Source organism: Mytilus californianus, unplaced genomic scaffold (genome assembly GCF_021869535.1).
Source record: "Mytilus californianus isolate M0D057914Y unplaced genomic scaffold, xbMytCali1.0.p SCAF_17, whole genome shotgun sequence".
Taxonomy (NCBI): Eukaryota; Metazoa; Mollusca; class Bivalvia; order Mytilida; family Mytilidae; genus Mytilus; species Mytilus californianus.
This window is the reverse complement of record NW_026262659.1, coordinates 12,854,681-12,871,592: the sequence shown is the minus strand read 5'-3', so window position 1 is coordinate 12,871,592 and position 16,912 is coordinate 12,854,681. Positions and strand designations below refer to the sequence as shown.

The 16,912-nt window shown below is 32.7% G+C and overlaps 1 protein-coding gene across 1 annotated transcript in view; it reads right to left on the bottom strand.

Annotated features, from left to right (window-relative positions):
- Positions 1–11,900: 11,900 nt before the first annotated feature.
- Positions 11,901–16,912, bottom strand: part of LOC127726371 (heat shock 70 kDa protein 12A-like) — a 93,700-nt gene continuing 88,688 nt past the window's right edge. The window contains exon 11 of the mRNA XM_052233744.1: positions 11,901–13,040. Within this exon, the coding sequence (XP_052089704.1) occupies positions 12,004–13,040 (1,037 nt within the window). The 3' untranslated portion in view covers positions 11,901–12,003. The remainder of the gene's footprint in view (positions 13,041–16,912) is intronic.

Here is a 16,912-nt window from a genome sequence, read left to right as displayed (position 1 = left end):
AAAATGCAGCAAATATGTAAGCAATGAATACACCTAATGAACAGCCAATACATGTGGTAGAAGGTGAACAGAAGAATGTTTCATTATAAGCACTACGTCATCGGTTCACGATGAGGTCCATATAAAACATGGACTGGTTCAATCGTATATATTGGTGTTCAGCAACACAATTTTCATATGATGAAGGCATAATCTGGAGACAAGGTCTGGAGCTGGCATAGTTGTAGAACTGTAGCTGTTAAGTTCTTGTGATATTTTTTGACAATTTGCAGACCATCGATCTATAGTCTGCACAAATCAAAAAATTAATAAAGACCATTAGAGTGACGGTTCTGAAGCTGCAGCTGCCATGTTAGTAACTGCTAGTAGTCCTTTGCTAATTTACGTTGATCATTGTCATTTTGCTTTGTTTCTTCTGTTATCTATTCTAACAACGGACTCGGACTTCTTTTAAACTGTGCGTATTGTGTTTGTTTATTCCTCATTGGCTAGAGATATAGAGGGATGATTGACATCTCACAAAACATGTTTTATTTACCCCGCCGCATTTTATCGCCTGTCCCAAGTCAAATTTTGGTTCATTTATATGTTTCGGAGTTGTGTGCCATCTATTACGCTAAACTAGTAAAAAATATTGTTTAGGGGCCAGCTGAAGCCCGCATCTCGGTGCGGGATAAATCGCACTGTATTGAAGATCCATCGGTGGCTTTGGGCTCTTTGGTCGGATCTCTTTGGCTCAATCCGTTTTTTCATTCTCAATCCTTAAAGTGAGAATTTCAAACTGAATAGGACATATAAGACAAGTTCGTGTCATTCCAAAGACAAATCAAGAGGTGAGCGTTAAAGTCAAAATCTGAGAACAAGTACCCTTAACATAACAGCAACTGATTTGCTACAAATCAGCATTACATTACGGTCCAAAGGAAAAGATGATTTTGACGCGTAAAAGAATGTTTTGTTCACGCATCGTTGTAAATATAACGGAATTTGATGAGACTGTCGTACAAGTGAGAGGTTAAGCGCTATAAAACCAGGTTCAATCCATCATTTTCTACATTTGAAAATGCCTGTACCAAGTCAGGAATACGACAGTTGTTGTCCATTCGTTTGATGTGTTTTGTCATTTGATTTTGACATGTGATTAGGGACTTTCCGAATGAATTTTCCACGGAGTTCGGTATTTTTGTGATTTTACTTTTTTTTCATGCGTTGAAGTTGCGCCATGCTCCTTTATTTTCGCTTAATGATTACTCATTTACTTAAATATAGTTCTTCAGCTGCATAATAACAGTTTTTCCTGTTCGCATTAATGAATGTATTAATTACTATTCCAAATTACAGATTATTTCAAAATAACTTAGATACATTCCCCGTTTCCAAAAACTTCAATTGACCATAAGTTTTGAACGGTTTTTGTTTCCCCTCTCTTGCATTATTTACTTTATTATTCTCATTATTTTCTTTCTCTCATTTTACGATGCTTTCAAAACGCACTTCATATAGGATAGAAAATTATTTGTAACTATTTGTCACATTCCCCACTCTCTCTCTCTTTGTTGCATTTTATAGATGTCTCCGTCTTACATATAATTAATCAATGGTTTGTCATTTATCTTTTTTTTTAAATTTACGATAACATCTTATTTTCTTATGGCTATTTCAAACGACGTTCCTAAAGTAAAACAATATGTACTCGAAAACGACTGATAAGTTGAATTCTATCGATATTGTTTTTTAGATTAAATTTTTTAAGATTAACACTAAACTCTTAAATGAACATTCGTTCGTTTATAAAGTTCGATATAAGCTAATAAAATTTAACATTTTCATTAACCGGATTTTGGAAGGAAATATCGGTTATTGATTTCGGGATGTATGGCGATCGGGCGAGCGGTCGGCTGCCAAATAGTGTTCGCTCAATAACATAAAAAAGCTTTGATGAAGTTCAATTTTCACGATTTTAGCTTTTCTCCTTGTTGAGTTATCGCCCTTTTTAATATCCAAAAGTGGTATTTATAATGTGATTGAGTTATTTTTCTTTGTACAGAAATGGTTAATTATACATATAAAGTTTGATTACACTAAGTGTTTTTCAATGATTTTCTCTTATCTGTTATCAGATAATGACAAAGTATATGGTAAAAGTCTTATCTCACAATTATAATTGGAGTGACTGATTTATTTGAAAATTTTCTGTTTCCTAATTGCTGATGATTATAAGCTATATACAATGATATAGGACTGTATAAATATAGTAGGTAATTTGCTGTTCATTTTCAGACATGTTGAAGATAGTTACAGATAAGTTTTATAGATTTTTAAAAAACATTGTATTAATGATAGATAAAATTTTGGATTCTTTTCTCTTTTATTTGGTCAATTGATCGAAGAATTTTGTGGTAAGTTTGTTTGTTATTCTATAAAAACTAATTTTCTGAATGCTATATATACTTTGTTTTGATGAAGTGAACTACTTTAAAAACTAAGCTTATATAGTATATTAATAAACATATATTAAGATTTCTGATTTTGGGCCCAGTTTTCTAGTTGGTCCAAATTGGGGTACAAAATTAAACTGTGTTTGATTTCAACATAAATTGAATATATATAGGGTTCTTTGACATGCTGAATCTAAACCTGTATTTATTTTCATTATTAACTAGATAATACCACATTTACTGGTCCAAAGGGTCCTCAATTAAACTTTTGTTCAATTTCATCAAAAATTGAATTATTGTGTTCTTTGGTATGCTGATTCCAGCAATGTTTGAGTGTTAAGTCATATCTAATTTTAGAGAACTTAGTCATCACTGGTTTTTTTATGAAGTGAACTCTTTTAATTAGATAATAATCTATTTCATTATAGGATATACTTCATTACATTTAAAGTTGTTGACATTGATAAGTTGCAGATCTGTATTTGTTTTTGACAAATGAAAAAAAATATTTGGAACTATTAATTATATTTGATTATACTTTGAAAATAGATATACATGTGTTACATCATATCTAATTTTAGAGAATTATTAATCATAATTATCTAATGTTAGAGTATTATGTTAAACCATATTCCTGTCCAAAGGGAAATAACTCAAACTTACTCCATGAACCAGTAATGATAAAATCAAAATTTCTTTAAAACTATTTTTTTTTTAGTCATGAGTTTTATGAAGGTAGATGTCACAGTTGTTATGTGGTATTTTATTTTTGTTGTGTGTGTCAATGTTTAATTTTTACATGATCCTGTTTGGGGTTTAGATTTGCAAATATCATTTTCATTATTAATTAGATAATAATCTATTTTAGATATTCAATAACAATCCAAATTTAGAGCTGTTTCAAGCTTAAATGTTGTGCCCATACTTGCTCTACTGTTCAGGATTCTACCTTTGCAGGAAAATCCGGTTTGCAGTCACTCGACAGCCTGTTGTTGGAATTAATCTGGAACAAATATTCATAATACTACTAATCTAGAACACGAACATAAAGTTAATTACTTTTTAAATATGACCCGAAAATTATGTTTTATTAACAAAGACTGTAAAGAATATTAGAAATATAAAACGTGTGTACTTTTACTACCAATCTGGATTTTCTATACTATTATCATGCTTATTTGGACTGTAACCTGTCAAAATCTCGAAAAATGTACTGTACATATTTTCTTCGTGACAAGACGGCTATGCTTTTTGAAGTCATTGCATTGAATACTTACACGTATGTCTATGGTAAAAAAAAACCATGAACCAGGAAAATATGCAGTATAAAAATAAGAAGATGTGGTACGATTGCTAATGAAACAACTCTCCACCAGACACCAAATGACATAGACGTTAACATATTAAGTTCACCTTGTGGCCTTCAACAATGAGCAAAACCTTTACCGCATAGTCAGTTATAAAAGGCCAACAAAAAACAAATATAAAGCAATTCAAACGAGATAACTAACGGCCTACTTTATGAAAAAACAATGAATGAAAAACAAATATAATATACAGCAAGCAACGACAACCAATGAATTACAGGCTCATCACTTGGGACAGACACATACAGATTATAGCGGGTTTAAACTAGTTTGTAGGCACCAAACCCTCCACCTAACCTTGGACAGTGGTGTAACAGCACAACAAAAGAAGAAACAATAAAAATCAGTTGAAAAGGGCTTAACTCATTAGATCGATACAAAGCAGTAAAACTTCTAACAAAAACACAGACCGGACGATGCGGGGTATTTATACATCCCAATAACAGACTAGACACTATGAACAGACCTGAGAGTACTCGCAGTTACTGACAACTAGTTGAAAGCCAATAACAATGAGCAAAACCTTTACCGCATAGTCAGTTATAAAAGGCCAACAAAAAACAAATATAAAGCAATTCAAACGAGATAACTAACGGCCTACTTTATGAAAAAACAATGAATGAAAAACAAATATAATATACAGCAAGCAACGACAACCAATGAATTACAGGCTCATCACTTGGGACAGACACATACAGATTATAGCGGGTTTAAACTAGTTTGTAGGCACCAAACCCTCCACCTAACCTTGGACAGTGGTGTAACAGCACAACAAAAGAAGAAACAATAAAAATCAGTTGAAAAGGGCTTAACTCATTAGATCGATACAAAGCAGTAAAACTTCTAACAAAAACACAGACCGGACGATGCGGGGTATTTATACATCCCAATAACAGACTAGACACTATGAACAGACCTGAGAGTACTCGCAGTTACTGACAACTAGTTGAAAGCCAATAACAACTAAATAAAACATCATGCATCTAAAAGTAAAATATAAATCAGTACACATCAAACATTCAATAGATTAAATGTAAAGACGTCATTAACAGTCAGAAAAAAACATGACCTTGTGCAATGCCAACATATAGGTATCGACAGATTGTAGAACTACGAATGTGCATATGTGTATACAAATAATATTTAGTTTGATTTTGATTTACTGATCACAAAATCAATATTTATACAACTACAAAAAAATATGCAAAGAGCTAATTACAGTGTTGAATTGGTAACCTTTAAGTTTATTTAAAGGATCGATTAGTTTCCCCGGGTCGTATCTAAATTTTGGCTCGGTAAACAACATCTTCGTAGACATTAGTATGTGTTATCCCGTTTTAAATAAGTTTTCTACAACTACATCCAAACTTCCAAACCAAATATTTGTATCTATAGAAGAATTTAGTAAAGGTTTTAAGTAATTTGTGGTAATGAAATCCCTGACTTAGTAATTTACCAGTAATACATAGATAGCATTAATTGAAATCCAAAACGTGACTAGAAACACGGACATAGCGAATGAGTTGTGATATATGAATACCGTTAGACGGTGCCGAAGGAACAGTACCGTCTATAACAGGAGTAATAATAATAGGGAACGAAAAAAATTATCCCTTTTATAGTATTTTTTTTTGTGTAGAGTTTTTCGTGTACACTGAAATATCTAAATCTAGGACAGGAAAGTTATTACCGTTTATATTTGATTTATTTGAAAAAAGTTTCTTTGGGTCAATTTCGTCAGTATATTTAGAAATATTTTGATTATTCAACGAAAACATATCATCAAAATAACGGTTAGTGGTTTTGAATTTATCAATTAGATGCCATTTAGATGGCTCTTTACTGAGATTGGTCTAAAACTGTGATTTATAACAATACAAGAACAAGTCTGATATTAAAGAGGTATAATTGGGGCCCATAGAAACAGCTACAACGATAAACTTTTTTACGAAAAGTACATAAATGTCATCAAGGAGAACATTACCAGCTTCAATCAAATCATCACACCTCCAGTAAGTATATCTAAAATTAAGAATGGAAATGGGAAATGTGTCAAAGAGACAAAAACCCAACCAAAGAGCAGAAAACAGCACAAGGCCACCAATGGAACCTAGCATATTAACCTGTCTCATTAGAGAAGAAAGCTTTAAATGGGTTAAACGAATACATTTGCATTCAGAGTTATCAAATGACAATTTCATTACATAGGTAAATCTTTGTTTGATTAGATTATGTAGAAGTGTAGTGTGAATAAAGGCAACAGTAATATAGCGCTGTTCATTAGTCATAAATCGATTAAGCGAAATCAAATCCGGGTCACAAACCAAAACCGAGAGAAACACATCAACTATAAGAGGACAACAACGGAACAACAGAAACACTGAACTGCTACAAAAACAAACACCAACATACATATAAACGGACTATTCGATAACAACTGCCATATTCCTGATTTGGTACAGGACATTTTTAAGATAAAATAGTGGGTTGAACCTGGTTTTAATGGCGAGCAAATCCACATGCTTATATGGCAATGTTAAAATACAGCTAAAATGGCAACAATACGTGACAGGAATACAATACAAATAAACGAAATAACACTCAGGACAGAGAAATACTTAAATAAATAATATAATAGTACATTACTTCATGCAAACCACAAAATAACTCCGAATACCTTCCATTAATTTACGACAATACACCAGTACACCACAATAGAATTATGAACTGTGCGTCACACGAATGTATGAACGCCACAAAAAGTGACGTCACGGGTTAATTTCTAAACATAGAATATAAAATTAGAATTCAGTGTGTAACGGTGTTATTTGATGTATTTTCTAACCATTACAAGAATATTAATATAGAATTGTGCTAGTAATGGTGTAATTATTTGTATTTTCTAACCATATCGGTTTTTCTTCTAAATCAAAACTGTGTAAAAACAAAATCCTGCTCATATAGTTGCTTTAAACTTAAAATCATATAAATGAACTAGCTTAAGAGTTGAAAAGTCAAAACAGTCAACAGAATCAAATGGTCTATAATCCATCTCAAACTTCCACAGAATTTTTTACATTCCCAAAAAATTAATTCAACTATTTTCATATGTTTTATTACAAAAGTTCTTGGATAGTTTTAATGAACTATCTAAAACCACTTAAATATTAGTTGTGGACCACTTATTAGAGTAGTAGGGACCTTCAAATGTTTAGAAGAGGCCTTACAAAAATATATCCTTTTACTATACGGATTATTCCTCTCATCTTTTCCAGTATCACGATGTGAGTACATAACAGGAATCAATGACGTTGAATTTGCTTTAACATCACAATAATTATTGTCACGAACCGGGGGTATGCAAGGGCTTAATGGCTTCTTGTCCTTCAATAAAATAACCAAGGTAATAGCAGTAGACGATGGATGCCAAGGAAGATGCCTTATTTCTCTGCTTTCGTTTTTAGGGTACTGCTTTTCTTACAGTTGCTCTTTGAAGCAATGCTCTGAATTGCTGTTTTTAGCCAACGCTTTTAATTGCTTTTTAAAATGTGCCAATGCATCAACTCATTTGAAAGTCAATGCACTCAAAATGGGTCAATACTTCAAGCTGAAGCAAATGATTTGTACTACAGCCAAATCTTTATACTACAGCCAAGGCTTAACTCGGATGCCCCTGCTTCTTCAGCAGCAACTTCTTTACAAACACGGTTTCCTTAAACACTTAACCTTATTCAGGAACTATATGCTTTCTTATTCTTCTTCAGAATTACAATATAGATTCGCAACTTTATTTTCCTCGGAGTTCAGAATTTTTGTGATTTTACTTTTTTCGTTATGTGTGTCTTGGTTGACGTTCATCTTTCGACTAAAAATATCGATTCAAGCACGGCTATATATACTAGATCTTGGACACTCCCAAAGAATACATCCAACCACAAGACTGTTTCTCTAAAAGTAATTAACAATACCAACATATATGAATGTAATTTGAAAGCACCTTTAGGATGTTTGAATCTCCCCTTACCAATTCCGGATATAAATCAATTCCAAACCCAGCACTTTGTTCGAAAAAATAGCATTTACCGGGTCAATTAGAAATAAACCAAAAGAGATAGTTAAATTGGAAGTGAATAATTTTTTACGTGTGACTAACAGCAACGCATTGACGTAACCTCTCGGCTACCAATGGGTTGCAATTTGGATGTCTTTTTTACATATATAAATGAACATAATGATACACATCGGTACAACGGACACATATGGCTTGTGCCTTTATATATACATAAAAGACAACCATAAAAGAAGTTGTTAGCAATGATTTATAGAGTCAAGTTAGAAGTAGAGACTCTCGGTTTATGTTCGAAACCCTGTTTTCTCTTTGTTGTCCCTATTCTTTAGTTTTTCAGTTTTCTTATTTTATAAAATTGAGAATGGGAATGGGGAATGTGTCAAATAAATAACAACCCGACCAAAGACCAGAAAACATCCGAAGGCTACCAATTGGTCTTCAACACAGCGAGAAAATCCCACACCCGGAGTCGGGCTTCAGCTGGCACCTAAACAAAATATGTACTAGTTCAAAGAAAATGGAGGTCACACCAAATTCCAAAACATATAAATGGACTAAAATTAAAACATACATACACGACTAACAAAGGCCAGAGGCTCCTGACTTGGGACAGGCGCAAAAATACGTAAGACGTCAGTATACTGTGAAACATCGAAGTTTAGATGTGATTCATATGGCCGTGTAAATACGGGGGACATCAACATCGTTCAATGTTATAAATCTTCTGAAAAAAGGACTAAAATAGCGTCCACTGTCGAGAATAAATTGGGAAGAGTGTTGTCAGGTCATTAAAGATGATCTTTCAACGCATAAGTAATACGCCCATTTCTAGAATTAAAAGCAAAATTCTAGTACTCGCAAAGCGTTTTGTATTCGTACCGGTCGACAAAGCAGCCAAAAAATGTGGTGGTTTTATGATGTATATATTATATACGGAAGTCTTTAAGAATGAAATTATACATTCAACTACATGCAAGGCCGTACGATCCAGAGAGTCATATAGTAAATAATCATGTCACTACCACAGTTCAGCTTAAGGATTCCTCTGAACATTTGAAGGTCCCCACTTTATATTGGTTACCTAAACTACACAAAAAAAAAAAACCATGAAATATTGTTTCATCTCGGTCTCTAGTAATTGTTCTACAAATAATATTCAGGGCTAAACGAGTTCTTGAATAACTATCAAAGAACTTATTATTATTTTTTTGTAATAAAACATATTAAAATGGTCGAATAATGTTAAAACCCGCTGCATTTGTATGCATCGTCGTAAATCAGGAGCCTGTTCAGTGGTTGTCGTTTATTGATGTGGTTCTCGTTTCTCGTTTTTTATATAGATTAGGTCGTTGGTTTTCCTGTTTGAATTGTTTTACACTATTGATTTGGGGGCCGTTTATAGCTTGCTCCGTTTTAAAGGCCGTACTTTGAACTATATTTTTTTTAACTTTTTACACATTGTGAATTGGATGGAGAGTTGTCTCATTGGAACTCATACCATATTTCGAATTAACCATTTCTAGAGTGTAATTCATTTTTTGATGTTTTAGATAAATAGCGTGCTTTTGATGGTCGTTTGATTTTGACAGTTTTGACTTTTCCACTCTTTATACTACACTTCCACATAATCTTATAAAAAGTGTTCCTATTTAATTGAATGGTCTTTTGATAAATCTGATTGCAAATTTATTTGCTGCAACTCATATAAAGATTTTTTTCTCACATGAGAAAGGTGAATATGTTAAATATACTTACTGGAGTTGTGATGAGATCATTAAAGACATTAATTTTCTCCTGGACAACATTTATGTATGTTTCGGTAAATTTAGTTTATCGACAGATTGTAGGTATTCCTATGGGCACCAATTGTGCCCCCTTTAAAAGCAGACTTGTTCCTGTACTGTTATGACCCACAGTTATTACAAAACTCATTTAAGACCCGTCTAAATTCCATTAAATTGATAAATTTAACAAAACTTACCGTTATCGAGATGATATTTTTTCGTTAAATAATCAAATATTCTCTAAATGTACTGCCAAAGTTGACCAAAAGGAACTATCATTAAATAAATCAAATATCAACAGCAATAAATAAAGGCAACAGTAGTATACCGCTGTTCGAAACTCATAAATCGATAAAGATAAAAACAAATCCGGGTTACAAACTAAAACTGAGAGAAACGCATCAAATATAAGAGGAGAACAACGACACAACATTAAAATGTAACACACAAAGAAACGAACTATAATATAACAATGGCCATTTCCTGACTTGGTACAGGACATTTTAAGAAAAAAATGGTGGGTTGAACCTGGTTTTGTGGCATGCCAAACCTCCCGCTTTTATGACAACGTCAAACACAACACCAAAACGACAACATCACATGACAGGACCACAATACAAATAAATGGGAGAACATATAGGACAAAGAAACACACGAATAATAGCTAAAAAAAGGTACTAGGCTTAAAATTCAATACGCCAGACGTGCGTCTCGTCCACACAAGACCAACCAGTGACGCTCAGATGAAAAAAAGTTTAAAAGCTAAAACAAGTACAAAGCTGAAGATCACCGAGGACCAAAACTTCCAAAAAGTTGCGCCTAACACGGCCAGGGTTTTCTGCCTGGGACAAGAACATCCTTATTATTTAGAATAATTTATAATTTTGCAAACAGTAAATTTTATAAAATGACTAAGTTTCCTTTCCTAAATTTAGACATTTTAGTTATACATCAGAAACTCTACACAAAAAGTCACGATAAAAGGGATGATTTTTCTTTCCCTATGGTTAACTTTTTTGGACAGCGATGTTCCTTTGGGACCGTCTTATTGTGTTTTTATATCCCACCTCGCTCGCTATATCGGTGTATGTAGTGACGTTTTAGATTTCAATGAATTTAATCTATGTTTTACTGGTTAATTATTAAGTCAGGGATTTCGTTACCACAAATAACTTAAAAGCTTATTTTTTTCAGACGAAATAGCACACCCTAATGTCTACGATGATGCTGTTTACCGAGCCCTGAAATTTATATACGATTCGGGTAAACTTATCAATCCGTTCAATAAACTTATTCTAAAAAGAGTTACCATTCAACACTGTCATTAGATCTTTGAGTTATGTTTTTTTATTGGTATGAATACTGATGTTGCTATCAGTAAAATAAAACATACTAATAGTATTTCAAACACAAATGCACTTTCACGGTTCTACAATCTGTCGATACCTATATGTTGGCATTGCACAAGGTCATGCTTTTCTCTGACTGTTAATGACGTCTTTACACTTAATCCATTGGATGTTGGATGTGTACTGATTGATATTTTAGTCTTAGATACATGAATTTTTTCATTTGTTATCATTGGCATTGAACTAACTGTTAGTACTCTCAGATCTGTACTTTTTGTCTTTTTTGTGAGGGATGAATAAATATCCTGTCACGTCCGATCCGTGCTTATGTTAGACGTTTTTCTGCATTTTATCGATCTGATGTGTTAAGTCGTTACAACTGATTTTGATATTTTGTTCTTATGTTGATCTGTAACACCACTGTCCATGGTTAGGGGAGGATTGAGCGCTAACTAACAACTAACATGTTTAACCCCGCCACATTCGTTATGTGTCTGTCCAAAGTCAAGAGCCTGTAGCTCAGTGGTTATCGTTGCTTCGTGTCTGTCATATTTGTTTTTCGTAAATTGTCGTAAATTATGTCATTAGTTTTCTCAATTGAATTGATAAATATTTTTCATGTCGGGGCCTTTTATAGCTTTTTAAATATGTTTTGTGTCATTGTTGAAAGCCGTACGGTTGTTTATAATGGTTTACATTCACTTCAGTTGAACTTGGAAGGATAGTTGCCTCATTGGTACTCATACCACATCTCCACATTATTTTTATTTTGACTTCAAGAAAAATAATTTGTCGTTATTCGTCGACTTTAAGAGGAAAAGACTTCAATACTTTATTTACCAACGCAATGTCATTATACAATACACATAATATTAAATATTAACATTCATAAGTACTTTACAATTTATTTATTGAATGGACATCTATTTCTAAGCATTTTGACACAATAACAACAAAACCATTAAGGGTTATACTTTCACGCGTTGTAAAGTCTGTTTAAATTCTTGTACTAGTCAGAGTTGGCTTGATTTCTTTCTCTAAAAACTGGCAATTACCAACAAAGCAGCAACCTGTACTTTCATCTGTAGCTACTACCTTGAATTCTGTTTCAGCATACGATATGGTGAGGGCAAGAGTGCTTTCCTGTTTGAATTGTGGAAGTTTAACATTGATGCATCCTACCTTGGTGAAATGATTCTCATCAATAACTGTCTTTGGTTCATCTTCTTCAGTTGTGTAGACTTCAAGGTTTGCCCATTGCGATGTAGCGGTTAAGACGACTTTGTATTCTGTAACAACATCTCCGACATTAATCGTTTGCCCTTTTTTTATTAATGAGAAAAACTTTTTTTCTCCGTTACTTTTTCCAATTGATAGAACACGTCCAGAGACTGCTTCTGTACTCAAACCTAGACCATAATGATATTTTGCCATCCTGCCGACGATTGCTTCGACGAGATGACCCGTTATGACAGCGCCTATTAAGACTATCATATCAGGTTTTAATGGAAATATTATCCTGTACTTTTCCTCGAACTTCTCGCGGAAGGCGCGTTGCACAAAGTCACAGGCTGCATATCCCCCTACCAACAATATAGTTGACACCAATGTTGTTTCATCCTTCTCAAGAAGCCGATCTACATGTTTCATCATTGAATCGACTGACGATGAAAATATTTTCTTCATCAATGATGATGATAGCTTAATGCGCTTTTTCTCCTTTCGAACATCTTTTTTGTATGTATCGGGAATCTCAATTTTCTTTTGGAGATCTTTTGTTATCGTTAATGATAACTCGGAGTCGTACTTTACACTACGTTTTTTCTCCTCCACATTTCTCAACAATTGAAGGTAATCGTCAAAATCATCTGATTTTAACATTCTCATCACACTCCAACCAATAACTTCTATCAGGGTTTTTATTATCTGGTCATTGATATAATTTCCACCCCATGGACCTCCAGTTGCGTTGTAGATTTCTCTTAATTGTCCGGTTGGTAAAACCTCAGATACTGTGATGTCAATTGTACCTCCTGAAATAGTTTTATACACTGATTGAAGTACACCCTTAAGAAGAATTATGGTTTTCAAAAGAGCAGATTTTTTATGGTTTCCCCACTTAATTCGTAGATGAATTTTTGATTGGTTAACTTTTTGATATGGGGATTTGGTACGACTCTTACTCAGACGGATATTTTATCATGACAATAGAGTGAAGATACAAAAATTTACGATTAGACAGGAAATCACAAATCCGTCCTTCTTTCTGTTTTGGTATCAACATTAAAGAGCACGCGGAAATTTCCCGCCTTTATACTTGATACCCAAAACTTTACAAAAGTCATTATACACCATTTTATCCACTGTACAAGATGGATTTTAGAAATACTGTGATGAGGTATTTTAAACCACCGATGTAAATCAGATGTTGATTCTTTAAAATTCTGAAGATCTACCAAAAAATCTTCAATTACAATATTTACAATTTTGAAGTATTTCAAAACTTTTTATTTTCTATATCCTTCACCATACCATTCCCAATGCTCAGTTAAAAGAGGGAATTAAAATTGTCTCACTGACAGAGCTTTTTTAAATGGAAATCGTAGATACAAAGGTCTTGTTTTAGTTTTTTTTAAATCTTACTTTGTGATGAACCACACTGATTTAAAAAAAAATAACAACTATGGATATATATCATAGAAAATGAAGTAAAATGTGAATACAGTGGATATAGTAAAATAAAGTGATATAGTGAAAAAAAAAAGGAAATATTCCAAGAAACTTGTAAAGTGAGGATAATTATTTTGAATGTGATATTAGAAATGATAAAAAAGTACAAATTTCTGGATCGAATATAAAGACTCGACCGGTTTAATTTGCCTATATTTCATGGAAAATTAAACGGAATACTGTGGATATAGAAAAAAATCTGGAGATATAGTGAAAAATTATCGAAAATATTCCCAAAAATTATTAAAATTTTTTGAAATCATTTCAAATAGTGAAACTGGAATACTTGATGGGATATCAAATATGAGTGTCAATAAATAAAAGTTTATTCATAACTATTGTTTTTTTAGTTTTTACTATGCATAGATGCATAGACACTTTGTACAATGCTCATGTCAATAAGTATTGCACAAATGTCTAAATCAAAGAATGCACACATTTGTTCTAGTGTTCCTGAAAATTTATGGAAATTATGAAATAATTAGGATTTCCACAAGAGTAAACATATATTTTGGGTTATCTCCCATTAGAAAAAGCCACAAAGATAAAAGAAGTCTTTTCAACAATATAAAAGAAATCCAAGCACCCAAAGAGGAAATGTAGTGCATTATACGACATGCAATAAAATACCCTGCAAGAAAAAAAACATGTACATTCTTGTTTTGGCTAACATACTCCTAATTTTTGAAATAACAGTAAATACAAATCTCTCTTTTTCCTAATGAATTTTGTGTTCCAAAGGCAACTGTATGGTCAATTACTTCAAGGAATACATTCATTTCAATGAAAACAGACTATAATAACAATGTTTATTGTCTGTACTTATTTTAATATTCTCTAATGAATACCATTGGGAGGTGAACTTAAAAAAAACAGCAGTGTTTAACAAATATTAGAACATGAAATAAGTTTGAATCTTGTGGTCATTCCCTAGCTGTATGTATACCATGTAAACTAATGTATACTGTATCAGTGTTATGTTATTAAACAAAGACAAAAATTGAAGCCTGAATGCCTCATGGGTAACCCCAGGGATTTAGTGTTTTAAACGCCATGGACACTCAAAGAGGACATGACTTATGCAATGCCAAAATAAAAGTATCGACAGGCAGTAGGATCGTTAGGACATAACCTTATAATAAATATGTATTATGTTATATATAGATAAAGCGATCTCTAAATAGAAAAAAAACGCAGATGTGTATTATACATCCCAAAATCCTTTTTAAAAGAATAGAATAGATATAAGAAGATGTGGTATGAGTGCCAGTGAGACAACTCTCCATCAAAGTCACAATTTGTAAAAGTAAATCATTATATGTCAACGTACGGCCTTCAACTCGGAGCCTTGGCTCTCACCGAACAGCAAGCTATAAAGGGCCCCAAAATGACTAGTGTAAAACCAATTTTAGTTATGTTTTGATATGTTGATGACAAAATCGATGTTAGCGCCAATGTAAACAGTATAAAGAAATCTTCTATACAACATTAATTAGATAACCTTTACTCATAACTTTGTTTAAAGATCCGATGAGTTTACACAGATCACATAATTTCCTCACTTTTAGTACAATATTACCGTGATGCATTGATTACGTTCGTTAAAATCTATGATATCACTACACCACGAGCATAACGAACGAGTTGGGATATATAAACACCGTCTGATGGAACCAAAGGAACATCGCCGTCTTAAAAAGACAAATTAACTATAGGGAACGAAAAATCGTCTCTTTTGTCGTAAATTTTAGTAAGGAGTTTCCCTTTAGAAATTGAAATATCTAAATCTAGTAAAGGACAACTACTGCTTTTTATGATATATTTATTTATAGTAAGTTCATTTGGGTAAATGTTGATGGTACATAAAGAGATCTGTGGTTTATTTAACGAAAAATATCATCAAAATAACGGTAGGTATTGTTGAATGTGTCAACCAAATAAAACAATGCGTAACTTTACTGATTGTGGCCATTAACTGTGATTCATAGCAATACATGAATAAATCTGCTATTAAAGGGGCACAATTAGTGCCCATATGATTACTTTTTACCTGTCGATACACTTTATTGCCGAAACGTACATTTATGTTGCTCAAGAGAAAATTTAAAGCTTTTATCATATCTTCACATTACAAGTATGTGTATCTAGCATACTTTCCTTTGTCGTTACAATAAAAAAGGCTTTAAAAGCGTTACAGCAAACAAATTTGCAATTAGATTTTCAAAAGAACATTGAACTAAATATGAACACTTTTTCTTGATAAAATTGTGTGGAAGTGTAGTATAGAGAGTAGAAAAATCATAAATGTCTACATAATTAATAGGACCATTACAAGCATGTATTTTATTTAAAACCTCTGAATAACTTTTAACACTTTAAAAACAACAAATACCATTATTTACATTAACTTTATTACAAAAGCTAATAACAAGTTCTTTGATAGTAGTAAGGGAGGTAGTTAGAAGTAATAACAGATAAGAAGTAGAACACTTAATAGATGCGGAGATGAAACGAAATTTAAACGGTTGTTTGTGAAGTTTAGGTAACCAGTACATAGTCGGGACTTTCAAATGTTCGGAAGAGGCTTGAAGTTGGGTAGTGGCAGTGATATGCCTGTTTACAATTTGACTCTCTGTGGAGCGAACGGACCTGCATGTAGAATAATTGACAATTTCGTTTTGGAGAACTTCTGTGATGTATATGCGTCACACTACCACTTCATTGTTGGCTACTTTGTCTGCCGGTAAGAACACATACCGCTTTGCGAGTACTTGGAGTTTATTTGTTATTAAAGATATGGCTATATCATGAACCCTTTTATTAATTTCAGAATTGTTTTCAAAATGAGATATACGAATATCAACAGTATTCATAATTTTATTCAAATATCGGTCTAGAGATTTTTTTATCAGATTTTCACATTTACACCAATTTTTACAGTAGGTCTTTAATGACCTGACGACACTGTTTCCAATCTATAATAGATTGATAACGATATTTAGGTCCTTTCTTAAGAAAAGTTTGGTCTTTATTTACCTTTCTCATTAGAGAACAAAGGCTTAATATGAGTTGGAGCAAATAATTTTGCAATCAGATCTCGCAATCGACCATTTAATTAAATAAGAAAACTTTTGTTTTATAAGATTTTGCGGTAATGAAGTATAAAGGGTGGAAA